The sequence below is a fragment of the Thamnophis elegans genome, chromosome 5, assembly GCF_009769535.1.
Source record: "Thamnophis elegans isolate rThaEle1 chromosome 5, rThaEle1.pri, whole genome shotgun sequence".
In the NCBI taxonomy this organism is placed as follows: domain Eukaryota; kingdom Metazoa; phylum Chordata; class Lepidosauria; order Squamata; family Colubridae; genus Thamnophis; species Thamnophis elegans.
This window is the reverse complement of record NC_045545.1, coordinates 34,066,834-34,082,812: the sequence shown is the minus strand read 5'-3', so window position 1 is coordinate 34,082,812 and position 15,979 is coordinate 34,066,834. Positions and strand designations below refer to the sequence as shown.

General features: G+C 45.1%; 1 protein-coding gene across 1 annotated transcript in view; it reads right to left on the bottom strand.

Annotated features, from left to right (window-relative positions):
* The window catches only part of RAB3B (RAB3B, member RAS oncogene family), a 78,763-nt gene that overhangs the window by 10,784 nt on the left and 52,000 nt on the right, over positions 1 to 15,979 (bottom strand). The window contains 1 exon segment of the mRNA XM_032218369.1: positions 1,240 to 1,358. Coding sequence (XP_032074260.1) covers positions 1,240 to 1,358 — 119 coding nt within the window.

Below are 15,979 nucleotides of genomic sequence, written 5' to 3'. Positions count from 1 at the left end.
AAGAACAATACTTTATTCTACTCATTTTATTGCGGTTGGTATCTTCGCCCTGCTGACACCAATAGGACCAAACATATCCTTCATACCCCTGCATGGTTCTAATTTTTAAAACATTTGTTTTCAATTATAAAATGGGAAAGTGGTAAACTCCAGTCTCTAGTATTATCTTTATGTCCAGAAATGCTTTGGATCCTTCATGGTACCATCAATATTCTCCACAAGTGAAAATGACCAGTTGTTATTATGGCCCAGTGGCTTTTTCTGCAAAGAAAAACGGCAGGTATAAGCTTAGAGCTACCAGGATCATCCTGAAGAGACAGGCTAGAGGGGAAGGATCACTTCCTTGAAGATATTTTGATGCTATCCATGTCTATTCTGACAGCCATTGAATTAAGGTCAATCTGTGCAGAATAACTGTCTGCTCTGTATTTGAGTGCTGATTTTACTTATTTAGGGACTTTATGGTGGCCTTACTTGCTAGCTTAAGATGTCTAGACCAAAAGCATGTTTTGCCACCAAGATGTGACATCTCGATACATTTTAGAGGTTTCTGAAAAGTGGACTTCATTCGTTCCAGGATTTTTGACTAGTGGAAGACACCCTTTTTCCCATCTAAATCTAAAATGTATTCAAGTATATTGGATCACTGCCAAATGTTTTGAATCAGAATTATATTCAAAGAAATGTTGTGTCAGTGTTTGAAGGTTGGACAACATACTGTCACACAGATGGTAAAATGATGTATAGCTTCTGGTAATACAGACACACTCTGTATAATTAGAGTTGCTCTGAAATCTCATAAATAAACATTAGGCAGGACTGATGTTATTCATTGACATTGTGAAATGAACTTGAGTTGACAGTGAATGCCATTAGAAGAATATTTGGACTGCAAAATAGGTCCAGGAAAGGGGGGGGGGAACTGATGTGCATTAATGGAGCATCTTTGAGGACATTCAACATCCTATGCATATTTTATCTGCTGCAATCAAGTCCCATTGTATTCTGTGATAGCTCTTTCTGAGGATGGAATTGGACTAGAAATCTGAAATTATTGTACACATTTGACAGAATCAAAGAAAATAATTAAATGAAGGAACATAAAATTAGGTCAAAACATTTGTTAAACAGCTGGATTTCCTTTCCTGTCTTACAAAATTTGGTATAAGCTGATCTCATACATGATCACCTTTGCTGAAACTGTTTTTTTAAAAAGACATAACATTGAACTGTCCCTACCAGTCTTGTATAGCATTGAAGGACTCCTCACAAGTAACATCATACATCAGGATGAATCCCATTGCTCCTCTGTAATAAGCGGTCGTGATGGTCCTGTACCTTTCTTGTCCAGCTGTATCCTAAGTAAAGTAATAAGTAGAAATAGTATGAGCTTTATGAGTTTTTCCTGGGCCTAATCCTATTGATAATACAATAAACATTTTGTGTGTTTGGTTTTTCTTCTGCCAGAACACTAGATTCATGTTATCCAGTAAGGAAACTATTTTCCGTGAGCAAAATTAATTCCCACTGGGAAATCATGAAGTAGGCAAATAATATTGCATTGCATGTTACCTTTGTAACATTCCATTAATTTCTATTTAGAGAAATAATTCTGGTCTCACTTTGAAGTACAGTCAGATTTATCACACCACTTTTTCTAACATGCAAGTATCAATGTAATGAAAAGCTTATAAATAAATCCAGCCATTAAATGGGCCTTCTATGAATACTTTCCTATGATATGCATAGCACAAGAGAAGTGAGCACTCCGCAAAGCCAGAGCTGCAAATGCTGCTGCAACAATGGTGCCCCACACCTGTCTGTCCAACATGTGGCAGAACATTTCATGCTCATATAGGCCTTACCAGCCACCTGCGGACACATGGTGGACAGCTGACAACCTGTTAGATGTCAAGGTCCTCTTTGAACACAATGGACGAACATCATCCTATGACATATAGCCCTGGGGAAGATATCAGTTTTCCCCAGTTTACTGCTCTTGCGGGACCATATTTTCCATTAATTCCCAAATTGTGCTTTCTTAAAATTGTAGTTCAGCACAGTTGGTGCCCTCCAGGTGTTTAGGATTATAATTCTCATGAACCCATGATCTCTGACTATAAGGTATTGTAAAGGGGATTATTAGAAAGCTGTAGTCCAGGTTGCTTCACACTCTAGTCCACTGCTCTGTTCTCAAGCTTTCCATGCGCCTTATAATCACAAGGAGTCTAGACACACTTTTCCCTCTAACAAATGTTATTAAAAGGCAAAACTTTTGCCAGATGCCACTTACTTCATCAGATGCAAAGAGAGGCTTGTCTAAAAAAAATTATAACAAGTTAAAACCCCATTGTATTTGCTAAAATGTTTTGAAATAGTCTGACATAAGGTACTCCTTGACTTTCAACCACAATTAAACCCAAAATGTATGTCGCTAAGCGAGACATTTAAGTGAGTTTTGCCCCATTTTATGACCTTTCCTGCCACAGTTGTTAAGTGAATTACTGCAGTTGTTAAGTTAGCAACTTGGTTGTTAAGTGAAACTGGCTTCCCCATTGACTTTACTTGTCAGAAGGTCATAAAAGCTGATCACATGACTCTGGGACACTGGAACCATCATAAATATAAGTCAGTTGCCAGGTGCCTAAATTTTGATCACGTGGCCACAGGGATGCTACAACGGTCATAAGGGTGAAAGAATCATAAGTCACTATTTTCAGTGCCATTGTAACTTCGAATACTCACTGCACGAACTGTTGTAAGTTGAGGACTACCTGTAGTTGAGTTCAGCCATCTCTTATTTATTGGTGCTGTTAAAGTTTACATCCCCCCCGCCCCAATGACCACTTTGAGATTTGCCACCGTGTGTCCTGGGTTTTGAAATGGTCCAATAAGTACCTTGTCCTTGCTTTAAATCCTGTTATCACGCTTGCGTCCATTAATCCTTATGGGCAAAGTTTGCCCCATTTGTCTACTGTGCCTTGCTGGGCATCTGATGAAATGAACTGTAGCTCATAAAGTGAATTCCTTTTAATAAAATGAGTGAGGCAGAAAAGGTGCTACCACAGCATAGGCTAACATGGGTCTCCACCCATAGTAGCTTACAGCTACTCTGATTTGTTCCCACTACAGACATTCAAAGTGTTTATAAAAACACAATTGCTTTTTAAAAAAATATTCCATTTGCAAAGCTTTCAGCAGACAGTGAAAGTATTAAACAGCAGCAGGGGAAGCAACAGCCTTATCTTTAAGCACACACTTGGTATTACAGCAGCTCCCCCCCCCCCTGATGTGACCTATCTTCAGTCTGCTGCTTCTCAATCTTAAATTTTTAAAAAATGTCTCTGCCTCAGACATGATGAATGGGAAAGCCTCCTCTTTCACCTATCTACTCCGGGAAGATGTAACATTTTGAAAGGTTCTTATTGATCAAACACCGTATACCATGAAATTCACTAACTTGCAAAAGGGCTTCAAAGGAAAAAAATCTACTGGTACAAGCTATAATTCAACTATGCAGGAAATGACCTTAACTTTAATTATAGTAAAATCAGTGGTTAAATTCAATTTTTTTTTACTACTGGTTCTGTGGGTGTGGCTTGGTGAGCGTGGCAGGGGAAGGATTCTGCAAAATCTCCATTCCCTCCCACTCCAGGGGAAGGTTAGTGTAAATCCCCATTCCCACCTCACTCTGGGGCCAGCCAGAGGTGGTATTTGCTAGTTCTCCTATTACTGAAAATTTCCACTATCGGTTCTCTAGAACCTGCTGAATTTCACCCCTGAGTAAAATCCTTGCATATGCATTTGGCTGTAAGTCCCATTAACTGGATTCACACATTGTGCTAAGTCATGTCTTTTTTTAAAATCCTGATTTGATGAAATACACTATTGGCTACATTCACACATGTTTGGTACAATTGATGGTTTACAAATCACGACTGAATTCACCTTGCAAAGAATCAGATTATAACTTACCAAATTCAAGATACTTGCTTTGTTTAAGCGCTTAAATTGGACTCGGAAGACAACAAGTGAAGCTATTTCAATGGGAAAGTAATGAAAGAGACTTCAGGGAAGTCTCTACCTATTGCATTGATGATGTTACCTAATTTGGTAATAAAATGTCTACAAGAAAATAAGCAAGCTCACAGAGCACCAAGGACCACATTTCAACCCTGAGCTACAAATCTTCTCTTCTATCACTAACATCTACCCACCTGTGCAGCTATATTTTCAGTCAATTGCAAGTTCTGAAAATGTACTGCAGTAGTCTAATCTTAAAGTTATCAGTGAAGACCAGGGGTGTCAAACCTGATTTCATTGAGGGCCGCATTAGAGCTTTGTTTGACCTTGGAGGGCTGGGGTGGGCGTGGCCGGGATGGGCATGGCTAGCTCGACGTCACTCCAGTCGGGGGCACCTGTGATGGCCTGAGCACTCTGCCAACAAAAAGAGGATCCTGAGCTCCATTTTCACTGGCAGAGGATTGCAGGAGGCTGTGGCGGCCGAAAACAGAGTTCGGGACCTTGCATAAGCACAACAGGCTGGTCCTTCGCTGTTTCCCGAGCGGCTCCACAGGCCAGATCTAAGTACCCTGCGAGCCAGATCCAGCCCCCGGACCTTGAGTTTGACAACCCTGATGTAGACTCTTATTCCTTTTTTTCCAGGTAGGGTCTAGTACTTGCTTTACCAGACAAAGCTAATGAGGACGAAGTGCAATAGAAACTAGAAGGGACATTTAAAAATGTTTCTCATTCCTTTGCTGTGGCAAGCAAAAAGCTAGATGCAGAAGGTCTTGAGGAATTGGTGAAGAGAACATTCTTTTAACTCTGGGGAAATGTGTGCAATGTTTAGCCTATTAAGCAGCCTGAAACTTTCACTACTCTTACACAGGTTCAAATAGAAACCATGTTCAATTTTATTCTTGCAAGACCCCTGGACAATCTAGGTGTGGAACAGACTCTCTAGATATGTGGTGTTTCTGATGATCCACAAATGACACTCTGTAACAACAAATGCAGTCTGAACAACATGCAAAACAAGTAGCATGGTAAACAAAGCATCCCTTTACATCATGTTTCAGACTGATATCCATCTTAGTGTTTTGCAGTAAGAAATTTTTGTGGCTTTTAAAAGACAAGTCCACTTTTCATACAGAATGTATTAATCTGTCTGTTTGGGAATGAAGGCATTTTTCTTTTATTTTCCCAAGTTAAAAGCCCAACACTTCATCTAAATTTACCTGCAGCTTTTGCCTTGTGCTATTGCATTCTATGGCAAGAAGATTAGCAAGCAGCCATGTGGTGCATTGTGTAGAAATAAAGCTGCTCTTTCATTCAATTCCTGTAAACTGATTTTTTTTAAAGCATTTTATATGGGAATGTTAAACAGGTGTTTGCTAAAGCCTCTCACGCTCCTTTTCTATTATATAAACCTTTTCTATTATATAAATTCTTATCCCTCTCTTCTGAGAAGAAGAAAAACCCATGATAAAGTTGGCATTTACAGGAGCAACCATGATGATTGCTGTCAGAAAAAGAAAGGTTGCCCTTTGAGTAAAAAATCTTTTCAGGGTAACTTTATGTTAACCGTGATTATCACATTCTGATGACATGTACAGTATTTCCAATGCATGCAATATATGCAATTATATCCAATACTACTTTTATTATTTTTAATATAGTTTTGGTATGCAACCTTTTTAAACATACTCATTTTTACATAACCCCAAACTACGTCACAAATACTTTGTGATAGATCTTTATAATTATATGAATGACATGCCCATTTATGCTGAATCTGTTCTGTCATATCACAGCAATTAATTATTCAACTATCTTAACTTACAGTGGTACAGAAGATTCCATTGTTTGCTAGACATGTTACCTACTTCTGGTGTTTCATTTTAATTTGGTATTACATTAACACTCTGGCACCAAAATAATTTCACCAATTCAAATTTGCCCATGTTGGTTAAAATTAGTCTATGCTAATCCCTTGTGCTTGCCTCAGCAAAAATCATGAAGTGTGGACTGAATTTGTTATAAAACTGTACAGTAATTCCTCTAGTAAGCATTAGTTATAGTATATAATTGATACCTCTGTAATTAGAAAAAGGAAAAAAAAAAGAAATCTGACTTTTTCCCATATAAGTATTCCTTGATTAGTAGCCAAAACTGGGGCCAGAACTTGGTTGCTAAGTGCCGCAACCACTAAGCAGAAAATCTTTTGAATGCAGTGGATTTATGATGTCATTTCTGATTCAGTTGTTAAGGGAAGCATCACAAGACAGCAATTTTACAATTTAGTTTACCAGTTCTCCATTAACTCTGCTTCTCACAAGTTGGTTGAAAAGCACACAAATGGTGATCACCTGACTGTGGGAGGGTACAATGGTTGTAAATGCAAGGATTGGTCACAAAGTTGGGTTTTTTTTACATAGTCATAACTTCTAACAATTGCTAAACAAGGCAGTAAGTGAGGATTATCTTATTTTCTGAAAAGAGGATTTAGTTTATTTATGAATTAGATTTTTATCTTGCCTTTATTATTTTTATAAACAACTTAAAGCAGTGAACATACATAACAATCCTTTCTCCTCCTGTTTTACCCACCACAACCACCCCTGTGAGGTGGGTTGGGCTGAGACAGAGTGACTGGTCAAAGGCCAGCCAGCCAGCTTTCATACCTAAGGCAGGACTAGAACTGACAGTCTCTTGGTTTCCATGTCAAAACCTTAACTACAGGGGTCAAATTCAACAGGTTCTGACAGGTTCTAGAGAACCGGTAGCAGAAATTTTGAGTAGTTCCGACAACCGGCAAATATCACCTCTGACTGGCTCCAGGGGAGGGAATATCCTTTCCCCCAGGAGTGGGGAGGGAATGGAGATTTTGCAGTATCCTTCCCCTGCCACACCCACCAAGCCACGCCCACAGAACCTATAGTAAAAAAAATTGAATTTCACCACTGCTTAACTATAACACCAAACTGTAATGAGTGGTGAATTAAAATGAATAAATCTCATTTTAATAATAAATATAAGGGAATTCTAAAATCTAGTAATTTCTCAGATATCAATTTGATGTGATAGCCAGACACCTAAACCAAACAAGATAACAAAGCAAGACTAAGCTGACATATAGGTTTTCTCCCACACATCTTGACAATCCTTCAGTTGTTAAAAGACACATATTCACAACACCCTGTTTCCCTGAAAAGAAGACTTCCCCGGATAATAAGCCCAATCGGGCTTTTGAGCGCATACACTACAGTAAGCCCTCACCTGAAAACAAGCCCTTCCCGAAAATATTGCAACACAGCAGCAGCCATGAAGTTACCACGCTCGCTGCCTCCTGCACCTCAAAACTAATAAGACCTTCCTGAAAATAAGGCCAAGTGCTTATTTCGGGGGTCAAAAGAAAATAAGACCCTGTCTTATTTTCGGGGAAACATGGTAGTTTCAAGCAAGTCAATCAATTGTATGTATTTATTTTTATTTATTTATAAGACTTATAATTTATAGCAAACATAAATAGATTCTTGATGGCTCAAATAACAAAGCACAAAAATATCAAAAATATATTAAAAATACATTAAAAACTCAACCATATAATACTGGTGTTAAATCCCCAAAACCCTTTGGAAAAATTCTGTTTTCAACTTTTCCCCAAATGGCAGACAATTTCAGGGACATCTGAACAGGAGGCCATTCCAGAGAGCTGGTCCCGTAATGGAAAAACTGATCTTCTGGATTCATCTCCCTGACCTTCTGAAAATGGAGAAAATAATCAAATGCTTCCTCCAGCATAACAGAAATGATCATGTACCAAGCCATACATGTCTTTATAGGTTAAGGCTAGCACTTGAAATTTTACCCAGAATCTAACAGGAATCCAGTGCAGGGCCTACAAGACAGGTATAATAGGTTCAGAGGTGATTGATTGATTTGATTTTGATTTGATTTTATTATATTTATATGCCGCCCTTTTCCCCCGAAGGGGACTCAGGGCGGCTCACAATTCAAATCAGGGAAGGGGGGTACAGACAAAAAATAAAAAACAAAACATAACAATGCATAATTTAAAAACACACAACAGTCATACCATTCGAGACGGGGGCAACAGCTCTTTAGCCCCAGGCCTGTCGGAACAGCCAGGTTTTAAGGGCTTTGCGGAAGGCCTGGAGGGTGGTGAGGGTTCGAATCTCCATGGGGAGTTTGTTCCAGAGGGTCGGAGCAGCCACAGAGAAGGCTCTCCTCCGGGTAGTCGCCAGTCGACACTGGCCGGCGGATGGAATTCGGAGGAGGCCTAATCTGTGGGATCTAATCGGTCTAGTGGAGGTGATTGGCAGCAGGCGGTCTCTCAAGTACCCAGGTCCAATACCATGAAGGGCTTTATAAGTGACGACTAGCGCCTTGAAGCGTATCCGGAGACCAATAGGCAGCCAGTGCAGCTCGCGGAGGATAGGTGTTACATGGGTGAACCGAGGTGCACCCACGATCGCTCACGCGGCTGCATTCTGGACAAGCTGAAGTCTCCGAATGCTCTTCAAGGGCTGCCCCATGTAGAGCACGTTGCAGTAGTCCAGTCTAGAGGTCACAAGGGTGTGAGTGACTGTTGTGAGGGCCTCCCGGTTCAGGTAGGGACGCAACTGGTGCACCAGGCGAACCTGGGCAAATGCCCCCCTGGTCACAGCCGACAAGTGGTGTTCAAAAGTCAGCTGTGGGTCCAGGAGGACTCCCAAATTGCGAACCCTGTCTGAGGGGCGTGCTGTTTGACCCCCCAGCCTGAGAGATGGAACACTTGACCAATTAGTAGGAGGGAAACACACCAGCCACTCGGTCTTATCCGGATTGAGTACAAGCTTGTTAACCCGCATCCAGTCCCTAACAGCCTCGAGGCACTGGCACATCACGTCAACCGCTTCACTGAATTGGCACGGGGCGGACAGATACAGCTGCGTATCGTCCGCATACTGATGGTATTTTATCCCATGCCGTCGAATGATCTCACCCAGCGGCTTCATGTAGATATTAAACAGGAGGGGGGACAGGACCGAACCCTGTGGCACCCCATAATTCAGGGGCCTAGGGGTCGATCTCTGCCCTCCGACCAACACCGACTGCGACCTGTCCGAGAGGTAAGAGGAGAACCACCATAGGACAGTGCCTCCCACCCCCACCTCCCGCAGTCGTCGCAGAAGGATACCATGGTCGATGGTATCGAAGGCCGCTGAGAGGTCAAGGAGCACTAGGACGGAGGCATAACCTCCATCCCTGGCTCTCCAGAGATCATCGATCAATGCGACCAAAGCGGTTTCCGTGCTGTAGCCAGGCATAAATCCCGACTGGATCTAGATAATCGGTTTCCTCCAAGGACCGCCGGAGCTGAAAGGCCACCACTTTCTCAACAACCTTCCCCACAAAGGGGAGGTTGGAGACTGGACGATAGTTGTTTAAGACGGCTGGATCCAAAGATGGCTTCTTCAGAAGGGGTCTCACCACCGCCGCCTTTAGAGCGGGGGGAAAGAACCCCTCCCGAAGGGAGGCGGTAACAACCGCCTGGATCCAGCCCCGTGTCACATCCCTGCTGTTAGCGACCAGCCAGGAGGGGCACGGGTCCAGTACACATGTGGAGGCACTTACAGCTCCCATGGCCTTGTCCACGTCCTCAGGGGTAACAGCTTGAAAATCAATCCAGTGATGTCCTTCCAGATTCTCCCCTGGTGCCTCGGCTGGCTCTGCGCAATTGGAGTCCAGGTCCGTCTGAAGCCGAGCAACTTTATCCGCGAGGAATTGGACGTAATCTTCAGCTCTGCCTTGCAAAGGATCGCTTGTATCCCTCCTATTTAGGAGGGAACGGGTTATCCTGAACAAGGCGGCTGGGCGCGACTCAGCGGAAGCAATCAGAGAGGCAATGTGTGTTCTTTTTGTCGTCCTAATTGCCCGAAGGTAAGCTCTGATGCTGGATGTTAAAAGCGCTCGGTCTGACTCAGACTTACTGGATCTCCATCGTTGCTCTAGGCGTCTCTTTTGGCGCTTCATCTCCCAGAGTTCCTCAGTAAACCAAGGAGCCCTCCTGGATCCACTGCCTCGGATCGGCCGTAAAGGCGCAATCCAGTTAAGAGCCCCTGCCGCTGCTGAATTCCAAGCAGCAACCAGAGTCTCCGCCGGACTGCGGGCGAGGGTATCAGGAACAATGCCAAGCTCCGTCTGAAAGCCCAAAGGGTCCATAAGTCGCCTGGGGTGGAACCACCTAATCGGTTCCTCCTCCCTACAGTGAGGGTTTGGTCTCTGAAAGTCAAGCCTCAGTAGGTAGTGGTCCGACCATGACAGGGGTAAGATCTCGCTACCCCTCAAACCAAGATCACAACTCCACTGCTCCGAGAGGAATACGAGGTCGAGCATGTGACCCGCCGAGTGAGTCGGGCCCCGAATTACTTGGGTCAAGCCCATGGCTGTCATGGAAGCCATGAACTCCTGCGCTCCATCAGAGTGTTCACCGAGCGAAGGCAAATTGAAATCCCCCAGAACCATAAGCCTAGGAAACTCAATTGCCAGCTCAGCTACTGACTCGAGGAGCTAGGGGAGGGCTGCTGCAACGCTGTTGGGAGGCAGGTACGTTAACAGCAAGCCCACTTGACCCTTGAGGTCCAATTTCACCAGCAAGGACTCACACCCGACAAGCTCCGGAGCAGGGATCCTACGAGGTACTAGAGACTCTCGGATAACAATAGCCACACCCCCACCCCTTGACTGGGGTCGCGGCTGATGAAGCACCTGTAAACCCTCTGGGCACATCTCTACGAGGGGGACTCCTCCCTCCAGGCCCAGCCAGGTTTCAGTAATACATGCCAGGTCTGCCTTCTCATCTAAAATTAGGTCCCGGACGAGGGGAGCCTTGTGAACTACAGACCTGGCATTTAGCGACAGCAGCCTGAGACCAGGGTCCTGATTACTCGCGCCATCTGGCCTTGGAGTGGGACTCATAGGGCCGGAAGGAGGGATCTCTGTAACGTAGCGAGCCCTCTTTCCCCGGTAATGGCCCGCCCTAAAGTCCCTGCCATATCTGCCCCTCCCTGTTAAGACCGTAATGCTCTGGCCCACTCCCGTGTCCATAGTCCCTCCACCCACCCCCATAGCCCCCGCGTTTCCCGACAGGCCCTTCGAATCAATCATCCTCTCACACAAATACAGCCACTCATCCATGCATTCCCCACATAGGTCAATTAAAACACACAAAAATACAACAGTAATAAAGTTAAAAAGTGGGTACAGTCATCAATCAGGCATACCATTCACACCGCATTCCTACAAAAAATTTTGGCGCACTGCGCAAGTATAGATTAATAACTGTGCAGATAGTTCTTAAAAATTTGAGGTAGCTGAGCACCAACAGTGGTATACAGGTGGTATACAGGTGGTAGCAGATGGTATACCTCGTTCTTGGAAAGATATAATAAAGGGTCCAGAGTCTAAAGTCCGGGGTGGCCGAGGTGGATCGTGAAAGAGGGGGGGGGTACATTAGAAACATTAAGTCCCCTCTTATAGTTTTGCCATCTTCCGTCACTCCCTCCGTTGGACAGATGTACCAGGGGGCAAACCAAGGAGCAGACTGTAGATGTTACCGAGAAGTCCGAGGGCCTCCGCACTCGTTGTAAGTGCCCCCACCCATCCAGAGTCCAGCGTGCCTCAGTGAGATGACTTCCGCGAGCGCTATCCAAGATGATACCCCAAGTTGTCCGATTCGCCCAACCTCGATGGGTGCCCAGGCCGTTCTCTCCCCCTCCGGGGTGATGGCAATCCAAAAAGGTCCCCAAGGGTTCAGCAAGCCGGACAAGCCGGGTGGGCGCAGTCAGAAGATGTTGCAGGTACCAAGAGATCGTAAAAAATGCTGCCATCATCCATATGCCGCCTGCAGCAGCGAGCAGAGAGGAGGCTGCACCAGAGAGAAGGGGGGGAGGCCAAGAGAGCTGAGGTGGCCAGAAGCCAGCCACCCAGTCTTGGCAATGTAGATGGAAAAACTCAGCCACCCCTTCCTCAGGACGAGGTGCAGGTCTAACACAAGCCCAGATCTTAGTCTCTCGCAGTCGGAAAAAAAAATGCTCGCCGCCTGCTAGCGCCACCCACTAGCGCCACTGAGGCCAGTATGGAAGCGCGTCCTCGGCGTCCTCAGCGTTCAAACCGCAGTGTTCCTAATTTAGCCCCAACACTCCCAATAACCGCAGCAAGGGCCACGCAGTTCCCAACGGCCGCGGCTCTCTCAAGCCGTGGCGCTCTCAATCGATGTTCCTGGGGAGGGGGGGATCCCACAGGCCACTCGATGCCACTCGCTCACGCCGTAAGATCGTTCAAGCCGCAAAATTGTTCAAAGCGGCAGTGGCAGCACCGCCCCAAACTCAGCCAGCACCGTCCCCAGCTTGCAACACTCTGGGAAGCCGCCGTCCGTGTGAGGGGAGGGGGGGCGCCGCCCGACAACGCCGAAGGCCGCTCGGGACTGTCTGAGAATGTCGAAGCCCGTCCCCAGGCCTCCAGGGCAGTGTCCTCCAAAATAGTCACCTCTCCAAGATCGTCTCAGTTCTCCTCCCCACAATTCCGTTCTGCTAGAGATCTAGCGTTCATTGGGGGTTCAATTCTGAGCGATTCCAGCTCCCTCCCAGCCGGAGCGAAAAGCTCAGGCAGCCATCTTCCCTGCGCAGGCATTCTACCGGTTCAGATCGATTCACCCAAACTGGTAGTGGAAATCGTGGTTGGCCCTGCCCACCCACCCTGGCTCTATGGCATCCCATTTAGGCTCTTTTTTGCCAAAAGCGCACTCGCTGAAGGCTGTGTGCATGTGTGGAGGTGGTGCACGGGCTCATATTTGCGAACCGGTAGGGAAGGTAAGTGAATACCACCACTGAATAGGTTCCCTCAAGCAAGCATCAATAAGCATTGAGGTTACTGCATTTTGAAGCACCAGAAGCTTCTAGTTAACCTTTAAAGCAGCCCCTTGAAAAGAACATTGTGACAAGGGCATGAGTCACTGGGATGTTGTCCTCATGCAACTGGTTTATCCTCAAGCAAAACTTTATATTTTAAAAGTACTTTGAAAGTATCATATCTTTTGAGTCTATTTCTTTCATAATGCTTTGCCTGAGTCCTGGCACGTACCGTTATTTTTCAGTGTATAAGACACAGCAGAGTATAAGACGCACCAAGATTTTGAAGAGGTAAATTTAAAAAAAAGTTTTTGCACTCTGCAGACCTTCCAAACCCTCTGCACAACCCTCTTTTGTGAAAAATGGGGCGTGCAGAGAGTTTGAGAGGCCTGCAAAGTGCTCCTGGGGGCTGGGGGGGGATTAGTTTAAGTTTAGTTTAATGAAATTTGTATGCCACCCACTCCTATTGGGACTCTGGGCGGCTCACAGGCAAGATAAAAGCATTTTTAAAAATTTTAAAATAAGAAATACAATATAAAAATTAACACAACATCCATTCTGTCCAAAAGGGGCTGGATATTAATCAACAGCGCCAGGCCTGCCGGAACAGCCAGGTCTTGGTGGCTTTACGGAAGGCCGGGAGAGTGGTGAGGGTCTGGATCTCTACGGGTAGTTCATTCCACAGGGCCGGCGCAGCTACAGAGAAGGCCCTCCCCCGAGGGGCCGCCAGCCAGCATTGTCCGGTCGACGGTACCCGAAGGAGGCCCAACCTGTGCGATCTTATTGGTCGTTGGGAGGTAAATGGCAGGAGGCGGTCTTTCAGGTAGCCAGGTCCTAAACCATGTAGGGCTTTAAAAGTAACGACTAGCACCTTGAAGCGTGTCCGGAGGCCAATGGGGAGCTAGTGCAGCTCGCGGAGGATAGGTGTAACATGGGTGTATCTAGGTACACCCAATATCGCTCGCGCGGCTGCATTCTGGACCAACTGTAGTCTTCGAACACTCTTCAGGGGTAGCCCCATGTAAAGCGTGTTACAGTAATCCAGTCTTGAGGTGACGAGGGCGTGAGTGACCATTCGAAGTGCCTCCCGGTCCAGGTAGGGCCGCAACTGGTGCACCAGGTGAACCTGGGCAAAAGCCCCCCTGGTCACAGCTGACAAATGGTGTTCTAACATCAGCTGCGGGTCCAGGAGGACACCCAAATTTCTGGCCCTCTCTGAGGGGTATATAATTTCACCCCCCAGGCTAAGAGGTGGAATGTCTGGACTATCCTTGGGAGGCAGCATCAATAGCCACTCGGTCTTGTCTGGATTGAGTGCAAGCTTGTTCGCTCCCATCCAGACCGTGACAGCCTCCAGGCACTGGCACATCACTTCCACTGCTTCGCTGAGTTGGCACGGGGCAGACAGATACAACTGAGTATCATCCGCATATTGATGATATTTGATCCCGTGCCGGCGTATGAGCTCACCCAGAGGCTTTATGTAGATATTAAATAGGAGGGGGGACAGGACCGAACCCTACAGCACCCCATATTTGAGGGGCCTAGGGTCGATCTCTGTCCCCCAACCAACACCGACTGCGACCTGTCCGAGAGGTAGGAGGAGAACCACCGTAAGATGGTGCCTCCCCCTCCCACCTCCCGCAACTGTCGCAGAAGGATACCATGGTCGATGGTATCGAAGGCCGCTGAGAGGTCAAGAAGCACAAGGATAGAGGAATGTCCTCTATCTCTGGCCCGCCAGAGATCATCTATCAGCACGACCAAAGCCGTAATCAGGCCTGAAACCCGACTGAAAGGGATCCAGATAATCTGTTTCATCCAAGGTCCACCGGAGTTGAAAGGCCACCATCTTCTCAACAACCTTCCCAACGAATGGGAGGTTGGAAACTGGGAGGTAGTTGTTCAAGATGGCTGGATCCAGGGAAGGTTTCTTAAGGAGGGGTCTCACCACCGCATCCTTTAGGGGGTGCGGGAAGGATCCCTCGTGAAGAGAGGTGTTAACAATCCTCTGGAGCCAGCCACATCTTCGAAAGTCTTATTCATCCACCTATTTGTTCACTTAGAATTTTGCTTTGCTTTGAACTTTTTAAAAAAATCAGGCAGGTACTCATTATTGTCTCTATTGTGATGGTTTTATTGAACCCTAATTTATTTATTCTCTTGCAAAGTGTTCTGGTTTCCCTGATAGGAAGGTGCCTACAGAAACAAAAAAAAGAACACCGTTGAAATCTTTGAGTTATTAAAATTAAAGGAAGTCTTTGATTATACTCAGATAAAATGTACAAAAGTAAGCAACAAAAAATTATGATGATGGTCCATAGTCAACTGACTGGTGGTTTTTGTTTTTGTTTTTTTGCTGTAAAAAAAAGGAACAAGATGAGTCAGTGACACGATTGGAAGAAAAAGAATATGAATCACTTCCAAAGCGACATTTTGATTTAATCTGCTGGAAGCAGTAAATTAACCCTCACCTCAACCAATTTTTTGGTGGAAGAGCTGCAGAGCTCAGCTTTCCAGATAACACTTCATTTTAAGATAAATTTCCACAAATTTAATTCTTGTTCCTCAATAACATAGGAGAAAAAAGCCTATATCACATTTTATGATGTAACTATGCTCAATAACTGTGGCTTGTTCAATAGCCCATGACTCAGTGCAGTGAGGAAACCCAAGCATAATGGAAAGACCACTTGAAAGCGATGTTCTAGTGCCAAATGATGGACTCCTTATGTTGTATGCCACTTAACATGCTACTCAGGAAGAGCTGAGGACCTTTAAGTATAACGATCTAGTTGCTAATATTGCATACAGGAAAAGAAAATTAGAAATTGCAAAGAGATAATTACAAAAGATCAGACTACTGTTACCAGGCCCAGCAACCAGTCTTAGAATTGACAGTGACAACAATAACATAGTGCATGGGGTCAATCTACATTTTAAGATTTACTGTCAAAAGTAAAATAATCAGCAATCAAGAAATACGCCACAAATAACACCTAGTAAAATAGGAATGAAATGCAGAGAGAAGTTGTGATATGTCAGCAATATTAGCAATAGCA